The sequence below is a fragment of the Dreissena polymorpha genome, chromosome 3 (genome assembly GCF_020536995.1).
Source record: "Dreissena polymorpha isolate Duluth1 chromosome 3, UMN_Dpol_1.0, whole genome shotgun sequence".
Classification (NCBI taxonomy): Eukaryota; Metazoa; Mollusca; class Bivalvia; order Myida; family Dreissenidae; genus Dreissena; species Dreissena polymorpha.
Genome location: NC_068357.1, coordinates 149820164 through 149835906, shown reverse-complemented (window position 1 = coordinate 149835906; position 15743 = coordinate 149820164). Strand labels below are relative to the sequence as shown.

Genomic DNA, 15743 nt, shown 5'->3' with positions numbered 1-15743 from the left:
TAAGTCGTTTATATAATCTTTAAACGTATAGTATAAAAGTAGGTCATCAACATTACAGAGTATGATATTGCATTTTTTCATTGTTTGCTGTATTCAGATAATATTAATACTAAAGGAACTGTTTTAATACTTTAACGCGTGACATTTGTAATAATGGTAATTAATTAGAGGTACTATGTCACAAAGAAATAACTGCTGATGCGACCAACAGCTGAGATCACGTATCTTTAAATGACAGCATATGATTGATGATGAATGGCTTTTAATAATACACGGGTCTTATCGAGCCATTGTAGCGTTTTGTTTCTACAATTAGTATTATTACAATCGTTATAAAAGCCTTGTTGGACGTTGTCTAAAACTTGTATTTATTGTAAAGAGCTTAATAATCTCTCTTTTGTTTACATGACAATAGTTTTTTTTATAATATTCGACTGGCGCAAAAAGCAAGTCAGAGCTTTGTCGTTTTTTGAGTCAACCTTTTTTTTATTATAAACTTGCAGACAACAGTTATGCTCATTTAGGCAACACTTAATGTGTTTTTTATACCATTCAAAATGTGGTGTTATGTAAAACTATTCAAAATGTGGTGTTATGTAAATATAAGGTAATACAACGGATTGATTTAATTAATTGCAGATCAATTCAAGTAAAAAATAATAAAAACGAAAGTTAAATGTCATCATTATCAAATTTATTCTACGACGAAAAAAAGCTATTTGAAATTGCATTAGTTTATAAACTATAAAATATGTAACATGTCGTTTTCCCCTGATAGTGTTATCGTGTTTGTATATAATGCATTAAAAATGTATTTGTTGCTGTGTTATTTAGGAAATCAATTTTAAGAATATTTTAATGCAAACGTTACACATTACCCCGGATATTGGCGAATTGATGAGAAAATATAGAGCAGATTTACAGCACTTGGGGTTACTTTAATACCAGTTAATACTTGTTACAATACATGTTGTTTTTGTGAATGTTACAAACAGTTGCTAGTGTAGACTGCAAATGATTTTAAAACATGTGCATTCCTCCTTTATACGCATGTTGTGAAGGAATTGTGAAATAATCTCAGTACAAGACCAATGTTAAGAGAAATTATGTGGGTACTCACCACCTTCAGTCAGTTGTTTTTGGAAACGTTAAACCTTTATCAAACACGTGAATCGCCCAATAGGTTACACATGTAATAAAGGATACCTAATCAAAGCTCGCATTAATTCCGATAAATACGTGTAATATTGAATCAAATCCTGTTGTGTCCAGTGTTCTGTGGATTGCTTGTATTTATAAGCTCGTGTAATTTAACTTACTAATGTTTTATTTCGCAAACAGCATGTCCACGTGTATTTTCAAATGAATGATTAAGTTGTTTTTCGTTGCTCATTGTATATGATTTTGGCTTTTGATTTCTGAACGATATGTGTCACTGCCTAAAGGCAAATACAAAATCATACATATCTATGCATATCGAAAATACAATTATATCACGTTTATGTTTTGTAATTTATGTAATATATTGGCATCTAACATATGAACAAATACACAGATGACTTCATGGTTTATCAATATGTGCACTATTAGACATAATAATACCATGATAAGTTTGGTAGAAATTAAAGTTAATATCCACCTGCTATGAACATGCATATGCTATAACAAGTATTATTAAACATTGCTAAAAACACATTATTTTATCAGGGGATAGTGTTGCATGTTGTTTGTTCACAAAATGATATTATTTATTGTACTTTAACAACCGATATTGTAATAAGTATATATAACACGTTTCAACATAAGGTTACAACAGGATTACGCGGTATGTCAATATTATATCGTAGAAAAGTGTTTTAAAAGTATCATATAACATTTCACGTCCATAAACCAACATTTGATCTTTGCGCAGTCAAACTCGAAACATAGACTGAATGTTATGTGAATATCAATATCAAGCAACAACGAATGCATTAATTCTAGAACAACTAATATGAAGAACAATATTTAATAATAAATAAGTTTTATTAACCTCCAGTTTTTCATAATTTGTTGATTTGGTACACAATTATTTTTTTTCTTAACAAAATTAAACAATTGATGCTGATTCAGCAGTACGACATGCATTTCGTTTACATATACACTCACTACAGAATATATTTCGGAAAAGATTCTTAACATGTTTCCGAAACTGCACATTAATGAAACCATAAATATATGGGTTAATCATACTGTTAATGAAATAGGAATTCAGGAAAACTCTATAAGCCACTTTTTCAGAGAATCCGAGAGATTGGTAATATTTGAATGAGTAAGAATCGTGTGTGTAGCGAATAATCAAAATGACCAAGAACGGTGCGTATGACAGCATGAATGCAATCGTTACCATTCTCATCATGATAGTGTTATTCCGTGTTGCCCTTGTTTTTACAGTCGAAAAGGATTTTCGCTCTAATGGTCTACTGATTAGTGATCTAGGGCTAGTAGGTTTCATTGAACTTGGGCGATAGTTTCTTACAGTATTGTTTATTGTCATTGAATAAATTTCCGGTAGAGAGGCACTTTTGGTAGACATGTTCTCAAATTCTTCTGGAACGTAATCGAATATGGGTTTTCTGTTACCAGAAGAAGTTGTATTCGTCTCTGTATGTGCATACATGATATATTCAATGTCCTTGCTTTGTATTTTAGATCCAAAGTGTTTGTTATTAGACGAAATTTGCTTCAATTGAGCGATATCTTTTTTCTTTGTTACACCGGTAATAGCAGATAGTATGCTCTTTCTCATCATTCTGCCTGAACTTGCTGCGTCTTCGCCGACTTCAGTACATGTTGCTATGTATATTGTTCGTCCGATTGCGATGTAAAGTGTGGAAAGAATAATGAAAATCAGAATCAGAAGACCAAACAAAATTGTCGTAAAAATCAAAATTAAGCCTTTTCTAATTTCGTGTTCATCCGCTATGAGACATGTTTTTCCTATAATGTTCACGTTGCCCTTTGGCAAACTTATAGGTATGATCAAGGTATGTGTGCCGTAAAAGACAAATGCAGGCCAAACGACGGCCGAAGCCACTACAAATGAAATCAGACACAATGTCTTGGCAAATCGCGGTGTTAACTGTCGACTCTTCAATGGGTAATGGACAACCAGAAAACGTTCAACTGCAATTGACACTAGAACAAGTGCTCCCGTGTTGTTAATAGCATACGTAAGACCGCGACTGACCTTGCAAAGGATATGATGGTCAAAGGACAATTGTTTCATCAATATAGCAATTTCTAAGGGAACGGAAAATGTACAGTTCAACCAATCGAGTATTCCTAAGCAAAGAATAAATACACGCGTCTTGTTCTTTTTCCACTTGGTTAAGTAGATGTATATTACTGTTGAATTCCCAACAAATCCTAAAATGACGTACAGGAACGCACATATGATCGGGTAGATGTGAACGTCCATGGTCTTTTTAAGCAAACTATCGCATATGGCTTGCGAAACGCACGTCAACACATTTGCATTGGTATTGCTTTGCAAAGACATAGTCGTGTTGTTCATTAAGGACAACAATAAATTCGTTTTATTCATAATTGAAAACCGTCTAGGTATATTCCAAGATCTTAGAGTCGATAATTTAAAACGTTCAATAATTATAAAACAAGTAATCCTAACTACACAGTTAAATTTTAGATAATGTGTAAAAGAAGGTGCTATTTTTAAGTATATTCAACATTTATATTCCTCTTTTAACTGATAAAACATTTTGCTTTTCAGACACAGTTTACATTTTAAGTAGTTAAACAATTTTGCGAATTGCTTTCTTTAGATACTCCAATGAATTAAATCTTGGCGCAGTCTTCTTTTTAATTCGTGATGCTGTATATAGCATTATCTGCTGTATATGTGTAAGTCATTATGATTATACAGCACGTGTTCTGCTGTATTCTTTAAAATCATAGGTTGTTTTCTTCGACTGGCGATGCTATTATCTGCACCTGAAAATATACAAAACGGTAAATAAAACATTTGAAATCACTATTTTTAAAGTTGTCTTTAATACATTTATATAAATAACTCACGTCCATATATTATTGTATTTAAGGAATTGAAACCTTACTAAAGCTGGTTTATACAGATTGTTATGGTTGCAGAACGTTTGAAACATATTATATACAGTGCAAATTCTTATCATACTATGTGGTACAACCTGATAAATGACATGTACATTTCCCGTGGTTGATGATCATGTATTGTTTAACATAAGGCTGAACTTTCCCCAAGCAATGCCTTGTTTGCGTCTTCTCATTGGACATGAATACATTACTATTGTTTGTACAGAATTGTTTACGTTGACAACACTATTTGCCATGTAACGAACATGCAAATAAGAGAACATGCTGACGCAGACAGGGATTGTCATATTTTATAAAAAGAACAATACTTCAGACAGTAATGTGGTCATAGATCACACCAATTTTTAATTACGAATCCGACACCACAATCAAATCCAATAATGGTTAAGTTGGCAATAATAGGCGAACAATACCAGAATGTTCCGGGTACACAGTTCGTGCACAATTTAAACATGTCTTATAAGAAGATTGACGTTGATTGTCTGATAAAGTAAATTAAGAATGACAATCATCTGCTTTTTTAACAAATTATATGGCAATTGAAATACCTGTAGAGTTACAAATTGTTAATAAATCCGGGCTATATCAATTGATATAAACACTCTCGATTCTGATCGTGCTTAAAAGTGCTCGTGATTATAATATCAATATCGAATCTTCTCTTTGAAATTATATGTGACACACCTAACGAAAATTTCGTGAGCGTATATTTTAAAGACAACCTTAATTCTTAATAAAAACTAAGTCCTAATACTGAGTCATTTATGAAAACTAACGAAACTGTAACATATTCTCTTTAAAGGAATACATGTATGTTGTTTGGTGTTTTTAAATACTGTTTAAACAGAGTTTTATTGCAAGAAACACACACACACAATACAAAATACTTAAAAATATCATCGACTTTATGTTGAGAGAAATTTATAAGGAGTATATTTAGTCAATCCGTACATTGGCACAATGCCGATCGAAGGATCGCATTGTTTGTCAAATGTCAATTTCTCTTCTCTTTTTGTTGATTTTTTTATAAATGTTTATATCGAGTCACAATATTTCTCGCTTTGCATGGTATCAATCCTGGAGATATACATGTACTCGATTTATACTTCCTATAACTTATCCATGAAACATCTCAAAATATGTTTAATAAACAAATTCAATTTTACACAAAGACGAAATGTTGGACTCGATTCAGTGTCACTTTAGTTTATGTATTTCCGGAATAAGTGTTGTATTAATGTGAAAATTGTAACTAAGCACAAGACCAAAACAACAGTCGTATTTTGTACGTTTTCGAATACTTTTTGGGTCCGTCATGAAAGAAATAAAACGTTATATTCATGATGTAATCTAAATTATTTTGAAGCCACCATAATCATACATTTAAGTAGCTTACTTAGAAAAGTAATCATCCGGGGACCGTTTTACTAACAGAGTTACGCTAGCGTATGTCTACGATTTTCGTAATTCCTTGCGTACGTTTGAAATTTTTGCGCAAATGCGTTTTACTAAAAAAATGCGTACGTAAGTTTTACGTAAGTTTTAACGCAACTTTACGAACAAAAAAAGCATGCGTAAGCATTCAGTATTTTCGTAAATATGGCCGCGTTATTTCCTAGAAGGAACGCTCGAAGGAGAAATCCAAGGATTTTTAGAGATCGACCAAACTATCTAAATGTTCTGACAGAGCAAGAAATACAGCGAAAGTATAGACTGTCAAAAACACAAATCTACACAGTCCATGAATTAATTAAGGACGACATATCGCCGCAATGTAACAGAAGTCACCCATTGTCGTCAATGACGAAGGTAATATAGATTAACATATTTAATTTTGTTGTATCATTTGAAATGACAACTTGTTAGAGTGACAGTTTGCCTATGCATTCAGAAAAGTACGTGTCAATAGCGCTTGCGTCCTTGACATTGTCAACTTTTTATGAAAATTAAATAATGCGTTTGCCCTTTTTGGAACTGATAACGCTATTAAAATACACAAGTATTCTTTTATTTTGTAACATCTATGATTCATTTTCGAGTGTTACTGAGTTTGTAGAACGCAATATTAACTGGATATGGGGAACTACATATGTATTACTGTGAAAAGGATTTTCATCCGAAATCTGTATCCGAATAGTGAATCTCATCCCCCTTTGTTTGGAAAACATTCTTTGACAAGTTACCTATGTAATATGCCAGAGTTTGGTATATAACCTTGTTGAAAAGATATTGCTCTCTTTGATCAATTTTACAAAATGCAGTAAGGTTATTTTATCAGATAATGGCATGTTAATAATGTAGCTTGTGGCATCCAACGAAGACGATTTCACAATGAAATGGAATTACTGCAGTATGGTTTGATTCTGTGTACAGCAATTGAATTGGTATTGTTTAGATATGTTTTTAAATATATTAAGTATAAAACCCTACTATATCCGTATAATCATAATTAATTGTATTGTCCAGCAATGTCATTTTGTCTTAGAGATAATTTAATTTGTTCATTTGAAGCATAAAAAAAATCTGACACTCATTGTCATTTCAAACCATAGTTTATTAAACTCATCCAGGAAATTCCTTAGTAAGCTCGTCACAGGCTCGCTTACTAACAAAATTCCTGAACTCTCATTTTTTTCAAAGTATATCACTATCTGTTACAATTTTTCAGTTGCTGATAACACTTCAATTTCTAGCCAAATCTGAGTTCTACAGTGAAGGTGGCATGACTCACGGTGTCTCAAGAAGTTCAGTTTGTAAGAGTATTTGGCAGGTACAATAGTTGAACATATTTATAATCAAAATTGCTTTTTCGACATGGAAAATATATATGTTTTGCAGTAACACATAGTTTAAAAATATGTTCTGCGTACTCAACAGCTCCCTTAACACTTCACACATTTTTGTGTCGCCTTTTATTATTAAGTAGATGCGACATAAATGGATCACTTCTCCATCGTCTTGTCTGTCCGTCCGTCTGTCATAAATTGTTTCCGGCGCATAACTAATAAAGTATTGAAGATATCAAATTAAAACTTTTTACAGTGATACAGCTCAATGAGAGGAAGAGTAGTGACAAGGAACCATAACTCTGGGTGGTCCCATTTTTTAGTTATCACCCATCGTTTGAAAATATACTCATTAGGTGAAACATCCGACTCGCGGAGTTCTTGTTTTTAAATTTTATCTATTCCTCAGCTGCTATATCTTGTTTTCCATGTTGCTATATATACTTCACATAGTTTTATCGTAAACATGTGCTATATAACTTATGGTCTCATCAAGTCATTCATCAACATAGCTCATAACATGTTAAGTGTCAGACCAAATGAAATATTTATAAGTTATGTACATTTTATAGAGTATATTATTAGAGTTTCTGAAAGAGATTAAGTGAGGCTGATAAACATGTTTGTCTGAGATATTAACAGAATGTATGATCAAATTTTAATTTGTACGACATTGTGGCTTAAAGGCCCTTCAGATGCTTTGCATAAGTCAATCCGTTCACTGCTTTTAAACAATTAATATTTAAAAGGAACAATTTTTATTATGTAGCTAAATTAAGTGTAATGTCAATTGGTAAATAAATTACTGAACATTCCATCAAAGAGTTATCACTTTATGTTTTGTTGAAGGTGCTAAAAGCTTTAGACCGCCGCTTGAATACTGTGGTATTCCCTACATCGGAGAGAGAACTGGTCCAAGTGAAACAAAAATTTTTTGGTATAGCCGGAATTCCAAATGTGATTGGAGCAGTGGATTGCACACACATCGCCATGTTAGCCCCAAGGGAGAGAGAAGACATATATGTGTGTCGGAAAGGATACCATTCCATTAATGTACAAGCTGTTGTAGATGCAAACATGAGGTTACTCTTTTTCTCTTTGTATAAGTTTGTGAAAGAACTGACAAAAAAGCATATCTAATGATTATCTCCAAAGGTGGAGGGATGTTGCTTTGGTGTTGTCTGTCTGTTCTACTGTTTATCTGTCTGTATCACTTTTCTGACAGGAGATGTTTCTCAGTAACTATTTTGTGGAATAACATGAAACTTAAAATAAATGTTTCACTTTTGTAAATTATTTGAATTATAATGCATATAATATCATGTCAAGAGACAAAACAAATTTTAAATCTTAAGTGAGATTATAAAGCAACGCAACAATTTATTTTTGTTAATCCTTTACTCTGCTAATCTCTGCTCATTCGAACACAACACTACAGTGTACATACCCTTTATGATTCATGTTTTCTGATTTTATGCGTTTGAAAAGAAAAGCTGAAAACTTTTTTTGTAGATTCACTAACATTGTGGCAAAGTGGCCGGGATCCACACATGACAGTGTAATCTTTGACAACTGTAGCTTGAAGGACTGGCTGGTGGATGGAAGCAAAGGATGGCTACTAGGAGACTCCGGCTATGGACTGAAACCATATCTTCTTACTCCAAAGGTAATTTTTCATCATCATTGACAAACCATTAATGTACATAAACATGTATGTTAAAGAGCCAGAGGATATTTGTTGCATTCTGTGCATTATCGATTTTAATTCACGAGTGATCATAGAAAATAATATTTTCACGAGTCAATTAAAATCGATATTTAACCGAATCCAATAAATTTTCCTTTTATTTAATGCTTTTGATTACAGTTTATATACATTGTTAAAGAGTTAAACTAAAGAATTTTGCTGGGATAATGACATCATTTCGTCAAAAAAGTAAACAGTGAAAATTATCGATAATTTTCAGTTAATTTTCACTGTTTGAAACAGTGAAACAATCAGTTTTAATTCACTGATATTTCTCTATAAACCACCGGAAAGCATAAAATAAAGTACTTATGGTAAATGTTTAGTTAGATAAAAATTGTATAAAGATTGTTAATAATCATGATATAAAATGTATTTATGAGAGTGAGCAATAATACAATGTACCTTTGTGTACAAACATTCCTTTTGTTGAAAAAAACAATTCCTCTTATTTCCTATTCAACGGTGATTCATATCGTATTTACCAGTCCAGTAATGTTCAATGTTTTTCAATAACCTTTTTAGCTCGACTATATCTATATATACATTGTTTTTTTTTAATATGCTGGTAGCTGAATCCAATGAGCAGAGCTGAGATCGCGTTCAACTTGGCCCAAAGTCTTTCGAGGATGGTAGTAGAGAGGGCGTTTGGACTGTTGAAGTCACGTTTTAGGTTATTAATGTTATAACAAATAGATTTGATTTTAAGCTCCACTGGCCAAAGGCCAGAGGGGCTTATGTCATGGTCCTTTGTCCGTTGCGCGTGTGTCCGTGCGTTTACTTTTCCTTTAAACATCTTATCCTAATCTACTGGTCCAATTCTGATGAAATTTCTCAGGAATGTTCCTGGGGTGAACCTCTTTCAAATTTGTTCAAATTATGCCCCTGGGGTCAAATTTGACCCTGCCCCGGGGGGTCACAAAATTGAACATATGCTTAAATAAGGCATATTTTGTGAAAACTTCAAAAAATTTCTTGTTCATAACCATCCGGCCTAGGTCTATCAAATTTGGTATGTAGTGACATCTAATAGTCCTCTACCAAATTTGTTCAAATTTTATCCCTGGGGTCAAATTTGACCCTGCCCCAGGGGTCACAAAATTGAACATATGTGTTCGTGTGTTTGTGTGTTGTTGTGTATGCATGTGCGAAAAATTGCAATAATTTCGCGTTTGCTCAATAACTTTGTTATACATGTACAGATTTTAATAATACTTGTTATGGGTATTAACCATATTATGATGTGTCGTGTGAAAGACTCAATATGCTAATACCTTTCTTGGACAGAAACATAACTTGTTTTGCAACTCTTTCTGATGAAACTGTAAGAGAAAGTACATTGTACTTTACTGTACTTTATATCTCCAATGAAAGCAGGCCAATAATGACATAATGGTATATCCACGTGTTTTCTTCCAGTTAATATATAGTATGGTATATTTGTTGTAGGTGTCTTCACAAAACTGGAGGCTATCTACAATTTTCGCCTCAGAAGATAGCTCTGGTTGTGACTGTATGTGCCAAGCTGCACAATCTGTGTCTGAGTGATGGTTTCCTTGACATTGATGACATTGACGTATTAGATGATGATGACAATGTACAACTGCCACTGGAAAACCCTGACCTGAATGTGTTGCGTGCACGGGCCTTACTGATTGAGAGATTTCACTAAAAAGGGATTCTATATTAATTTAATATGGAATACCTTTTTCAGGGAAATCGCTCAATTAGTAATGAATTGATTCTCAATAGCATACTGAACTGTTTAATGTATTGTTTTGTTCATTTCACTACTAGAGTATTGTTTTATTACTATGTGATACTAGGTGATATTTAGTGTTAAAATATAAGAAGTAGTTCTAACAATGACACAATATTTTTTGATAGTTCTTAAAAATTGCAGAGAATTGTAATAACCTTATTAATTTCACACCATATTTAGTACATTTCATTTATAGCAATTTGCTGCTAAAATTGTCATTTGATTTATAATATTTTCCATTTATTGTACTTCACTAGGTGATTTTTTTCCAAACAAAACTTTTAATTGTATCAAAAACAAATATCATGAATAAATGTTTAAAGCCACACACCTTGAAATGAAGTACATGTTAATAAATACATATAGATGCAATTTCAAAATGTGCAAAATTGTCATAAAATCTCTAGCCTTGTTAGCAAGTTATTTATTGTTTTTTTTTAATTTAAAAACCAAAAGTAGGATTTCTATACATATACATACATTTCGACAAACGCAATTATTTTTTTAAGTTTTAAAGCGCAAAAGAGACAGATGTCTACCTTGTAACCACCAGATATATTCTTATTGGCATAGATCAAATATGTTTCTCATTTATCCTTAAACTTACTATGCCATGTATTTCATTTCAAGGTGTGTGGCTTTAAACAATGATTATTTATTGTTCATTAAGCGGAAATGAAAACAGTTTTGCAAGAAGTTCTCTGGTTCTTCTTTGCTCTAAAAATATTGCATCGAGTGTCTCATTTTGCTGTCTCAAAAGTTGCAAGACATCTTCAAGGTCATCTGAAAAAAAAGGTTTATTTTTAGTAATAGAAAGAAATTCAGGCAAAATGGACTTTAACAAAGGTAGGAATAGGTAACGACTCGCCCCATTAACAACTCGCCTCATAACGACTCGCCCATTGTTAATTGGGCTAGTCGTTACAATACCAATAGAAAAACAACATGACTGCGAAATTTAAATAAATTAACATAATTCAACAGTTTATTTCTTGAAATATTACCATCTTCACTTGTCTTCCGCCTTTTGTTTTTCGTGCTTGGACTCCTGTAATAATTCAAATTAACACACATTGAAATAATTTGTTAGACGATTGTTATAATAATTGGAATAAAACAAGGGCTGTTTGTAAAACACACATGCCCCCAAAATGGACTGTCAATTGTAGTTGTTTCAGGTCACTGTGACCTTGAACTTTGACCTATAGACCTGAAAATCAATAGGGGTCATCTGTCGGTCATGACCAACGTCACCATGAACTTTCCTGATCCTAACCCTTAGCATTCGTGAGTTATCCTCCGGAAACCATTTTACTGTTTCAAGTCACTGTGACCTTGACCTTTGACCTAGAGTACTGAAAATCAATAGGGGTCATCTGTCAGTCATGACCAATGTCCCTATGAACTTTCCTGATCCCAGGCTTAAGCGTTCTTCAGTTATCATCCGGAAACCATTTACTGCTTTAAGTCACTGTGACCTTGAACTTTGACCTAGTGACCTGAAAATCAATATGGGTCATCTGCCAATCATGATCAATGTACCTATGAAGTTTCATGATCCTAGGCGTAAGCGTTCTTGAGTTATCATCCGGAAACCACTTGGTGGACGGACGGTCCGACGGAACATGTGCAAAACAATATACCCCCTCGTCTTCGAAGTAGGGCATAAAACACGCCTTATGTTGATTGGCAATAATTACATTTTTATTACAGGGATTGTGTGGATATTAATAATATGTATTATACTGTTGAAATGTATTCCAAATTAATTGGTTATCTTGTTTCAGTTTGAATACTGAATGTATCGTATTTATACTAATAGCATATTTTAGTAGTGTTTTGTCACATTATTTATATGTTTTAGATGCTTTGCTGAATACACACTGTTGTTAACAAATAGATGAAATAAAAAGAATTTGTTATAACGCACTGCACATACATTTTTGTTTTTTGGTTTGGAGTTGCGACTCCTCCTACCACCTGGGGTTCTAAAGCTACAGTGGGCTCCACACACATCGTACTGCATGATTGACCATGTTGCTCTGCAATCATCGGCTGTTGTGTTCCTGTCATTATTGAAAACAGACAAAATGTTTCTTCAACTCAAGTGCATTTCAAAACAATGAAGATTAGAAGCACAAGTACATTTAGCGTTAGCAGCGGGGATAGCAGTAATTTTTACTGTTTTTGCGAAAACAGTACTGTTTTCGTTATCTAGTCATACCGGCAGCGGGGTGTCATTAACTGTCACAACGGCGACTGTTTTAGTGGAACGGTATGGTAAATAATATAGCTAATGACAGTAAGTAAAGATTACTTTTTTATTTGATCATTGCAATAAGGTATGTTACTCACGTTGCACAGCAAACGTGTCCACACCACCGAACCCCACAATCGACTCTTCGCCAATAACCTCTATCATCTATAAGAAATTAGATCTAACTGTACGGTAATCAACAATATAATTTGCCTCAAACTTAGGCCTAAAGAAGTTGTATGTTTTCGCTAACCCGACAGACACGAACTTTTTTACCGACCCTTAACTTGTTTTGCCATTTGAAGTCAAGTTTACAGACAAAAAATCAGTTTTTGGTTACATTTGTTAAACTGGAATATTTTATCGATATAATGATTGTGCCATCTTAGAATTATATTAAATGATGTTTGCATTGATGTTTTCAAGACTTTTGTCAATGGACTTACCTTGTTAGTGGAACACAACGTGTAAAAGTCAAACAAAAGTTCAATGAAAGTTACGAAAACCTACTTTTTTTTATTTTTGGTGATGTTAGCGGAAGTAAAACACAACTTTTTTACGCGTTCAAAAGAGTACAAAACACTTTAATTCTATATTATATGAAAAGACACGTATGAACCCTTTTAATTAATCAAGCAAGTATTTTTTAGATTTCTACGGTAGGAGTATTATTGATTTAACTAATGATACACTGCATTACATAATTAATTTCATCACAGCTATCAGTCAGATACAGTAATTTACATTTGATATCATTGGTTATGAATAAAAAACAATATTCTAAGGTCACTCATCAAATGGAGATATGCTTTGATATAGCTTTCTCTTGGTATAGTCGTGACTACAAATGCATTTACTTTCTCCTCCCACTGCTCCAGTGTGATTGCTGGCCCCCTCCAGTTTGTTTCATTGATAGGCGCCGTTGTCTTTCTTTCTTTCTCAGTTTTGTTTTCGTGTCGGAAATCTTTTTCCGGATCTCTTCCACTGTTCTTTCTTCTGCTCCCAGTGCGTTTATTCTGCATGAGATTATGTTAACATACGTCTAGCATGTTTAGTGACATTTTAATAAGCTATATCCTTATTTAACAAGAAGCCGTCGGAGACGGGTTATGATCCCCAAAGTTTTTTTGTCACAATATTGCACTTTATATTCAGATAAAAGGAAACGTCTAGTAGTTGGGGGGGGGGGGACAAGAATTGCACTATATGTACAGTTAATGGGAAATTTCAAACGGCCATAACTCTGTGAAAAATCATCCGACCAGAACCGGCTGATAATATGCACATCTCCTCTTGGTAGTGAAGCTTCCCATAAAGTTTAATTGAATTCCGGTCATTAATTGCTGAGAAATAGCCCGGACAAAAAGTGTGCACGGACGGACGGACACACGCACGGACAGACGAAGCGGCGACTATATGCTCCCCCCCCCAAAAAAAAATGGGGGGGAGCATAATAAGTTATTATGGTGTTTTTGAGCGTTTAAACTACAGTAAGCACATGTCACGTTGTGTTTTTTTCTAATCTAAAATTGTGTTCATTGTTAAGTTTCAAAGAAAATATAATAGTGCGCTAGATGATACTCACTGTTCTGCAATTTTTTCCCACGCAAGATCCTTATCTTTTCCAGACAACGTCGATGAAAAATTGCCGTTTATCAACGCATGCTGCTTGATGTAAGCAGCTGCTAACACCTCCGTTTCTATTTTTGTCCAATTCAATTTCCTTTTTTCTCTTTTCTTCTCATTAAGCGTTACCGCATCCATTGTGACAAGTTACAACTTAAACAAGTGCAGACGACACTAGGTGACAACACACTTACGAAAGCAGATGGGTTACATAAAACAACAAAGTAAAAATAGTATAGTTTAACCGTCAGAGTTGTTGTTGTTTGTTTACATGTCACCTCCAAGTTGGAGAGTTACGATCATTTTTTCACTTACGTACGATGTCAAACTTACGCAATGTTAGTAAAACGCACTTACGAAATGCGTACGTTATTCGTAACTTGTCAACTTACGCCAATACTTACGCAATACTTAAGTATTGTTAGTAAAACGGTACCCCGGTCCCTACAACTGTTTATAGGTAACTTGATTACGCGGAAAACAGTCGCGTTTTTGTTCTGTGTCGATATAATTAAATTAAAATGAATTTAGTGGTGTTTAGATTACTAGAATTATGTGGATAACTATTCTTTGATATATATTCTGACGGACCGAAAAAGAAATAGAAAGCGAAAAGAAAGGAACAGTAGTAAATAATTATAGAGGGATTACCTTATTAAGTTGCTTTTGAAAACTATTTACCATGATTTTAAACAAGGGCATTGAAACTCTGTGCAATAAAACAATATTATTTCGGATGCGCAGTTTCAATTTAGGAACGGTTATTCAACTGTTGATGCTATTTATATATTGATGTCGATTGTTCAAGATAATGTAAATGAAACTAAACGTCTGTATGTCATAAACGTCGATATGTTAAAATGTCTCGATAGTATATACCGCAATGCAATATGGTTGAAAAAAAGAAGTCTGGTAAAGGATTAGTTACTTAAAGAGTGAAAAATATGTATGCGGATGTTTAATCACATCTACAATCATGTTCATCTTATTCAGATTATTTTAGTCATGCGATTTGATTGAGGCAAGGGTAGGCCGATTTTGTTTTCTTTATTTGTTGAAGATCTTGAACTTTACCAACAAGATAACATTTACTCTGGTTTGAGTATAGATGAAATTTTGTTCATTGTATTTTTATTTGCTGATGACATGGCTATTTTAGGAAAGTCACCTACTGAAGTTCAATCACATTTAGATACATTATATTTATACTGCAGTGCTAGGGGGTTAAATGTTTACACTGAAAAGACTAAAATAATATTTTTTCAGGAAAACAGGAGGATTTAAAAAATGACAAAATTGTCATACAATAGTAATGATATTGAAGCTGTTGATAACTTTGTTGATTTCTTTATAAATGTTTATATCGAGTCACATTATAAAGGCACGGTGTTGAATTATACTGGAAGTTTTTTATTAAATCAAGAACATTTGGTT

At 33.3% G+C, this 15743-nt stretch overlaps 3 protein-coding genes across 8 annotated transcripts; 1 reads left to right on the top strand and 2 right to left on the bottom strand.

Moving 5' to 3' along the window:
• Window positions 1-1711: 1711 nt before the first annotated feature.
• Window positions 1712-3990, bottom strand: LOC127874523 (neuropeptide FF receptor 2-like). The gene has a single exon (XM_052418890.1). The coding sequence runs from the start codon at window positions 3584-3586 to the stop codon at window positions 2090-2092; it is 1497 nt and encodes a 498-aa protein (XP_052274850.1). The 5' UTR covers window positions 3587-3990; the 3' UTR covers window positions 1712-2089.
• Window positions 3991-5634: 1644 nt separating this feature from the next.
• On the top strand, window positions 5635-12358 carry LOC127871959 (putative nuclease HARBI1). 5 transcript variants are annotated; one of them, XM_052415256.1, is made up of 6 exons: window positions 5635-5940; window positions 6800-6901; window positions 7767-7999; window positions 8496-8583; window positions 9237-9337; window positions 10114-12358. In XM_052415256.1, the coding sequence occupies exons 1-6, from the start codon at window positions 5731-5733 to the stop codon at window positions 10334-10336; spliced, it is 957 nt and encodes a 318-aa protein (XP_052271216.1). In that variant the 5' UTR covers window positions 5635-5730; the 3' UTR covers window positions 10337-12358. The 5 variants fall into 5 exon arrangements, with proteins under 5 accessions (XP_052271216.1, XP_052271215.1, XP_052271218.1 ...); XM_052415255.1 differs by having other exon boundaries at window positions 5654-5940; window positions 8430-8583; XM_052415258.1 differs by lacking the exon at window positions 5635-5940 and adding an exon at window positions 6010-6130 and having other exon boundaries at window positions 8430-8583.
• On the bottom strand, window positions 10539-14746 carry LOC127871960 (uncharacterized). Of its 2 annotated transcripts, XR_008045653.1 has the most exons (5): window positions 14269-14746; window positions 13541-13699; window positions 12782-12848; window positions 12366-12492; window positions 10539-11474 (listed from the first exon to the last, which is right to left on the bottom strand). XR_008045653.1 is itself a non-coding variant. In XM_052415260.1 (4 exons), the coding sequence occupies exons 1-4, from the start codon at window positions 13703-13705 to the stop codon at window positions 11348-11350; spliced, it is 486 nt and encodes a 161-aa protein (XP_052271220.1). In that variant the 5' UTR covers window positions 13706-14217; the 3' UTR covers window positions 10539-11347. The 2 variants fall into 2 exon arrangements, 1 of the variants encoding a protein (XP_052271220.1); XM_052415260.1 differs by lacking the exon at window positions 14269-14746 and having other exon boundaries at window positions 13541-14217.
• Window positions 14747-15743: the final 997 nt, after the last annotated feature.

What these genes read in the sequence shown, in the direction of transcription:
- LOC127874523 (XM_052418890.1), bottom strand. Translation starts at nt 3,586, where the DNA reads ATGAATAAAACGAATTTATTGTTGTCCTTAATGAACAACACGACTATG.
- LOC127871959 (XM_052415255.1), top strand. Translation starts at nt 5,731, where the DNA reads ATGGCCGCGTTATTTCCTAGAAGGAACGCTCGAAGGAGAAATCCAAGG. An exon ending in CATTGTCGTCAATGACGAAG is followed by an intron (nt 5,941 to 6,799) that starts GTAATATAGATT and finishes ACAATTTTTCAG; the next exon opens with TTGCTGATAACACTTCAATT. An exon ending in GTTGTAGATGCAAACATGAG is followed by an intron (nt 8,000 to 8,429) that starts GTTACTCTTTTT and finishes CTTTTTTTGTAG; the next exon opens with ATTCACTAACATTGTGGCAA.
- LOC127871960 (XM_052415260.1), bottom strand. Translation starts at nt 13,705, where the DNA reads ATGCAGAATAAACGCACTGGGAGCAGAAGAAAGAACAGTGGAAGAGAT. An exon ending in TGGAGCAGTGGGAGGAGAAA is followed by an intron (nt 12,849 to 13,540) that starts GTAAATGCATTT and finishes AATTTCTTATAG; the next exon opens with ATGATAGAGGTTATTGGCGA. An exon ending in GGACACGTTTGCTGTGCAAC is followed by an intron (nt 12,493 to 12,781) that starts GTGAGTAACATA and finishes CAATAATGACAG; the next exon opens with GAACACAACAGCCGATGATT.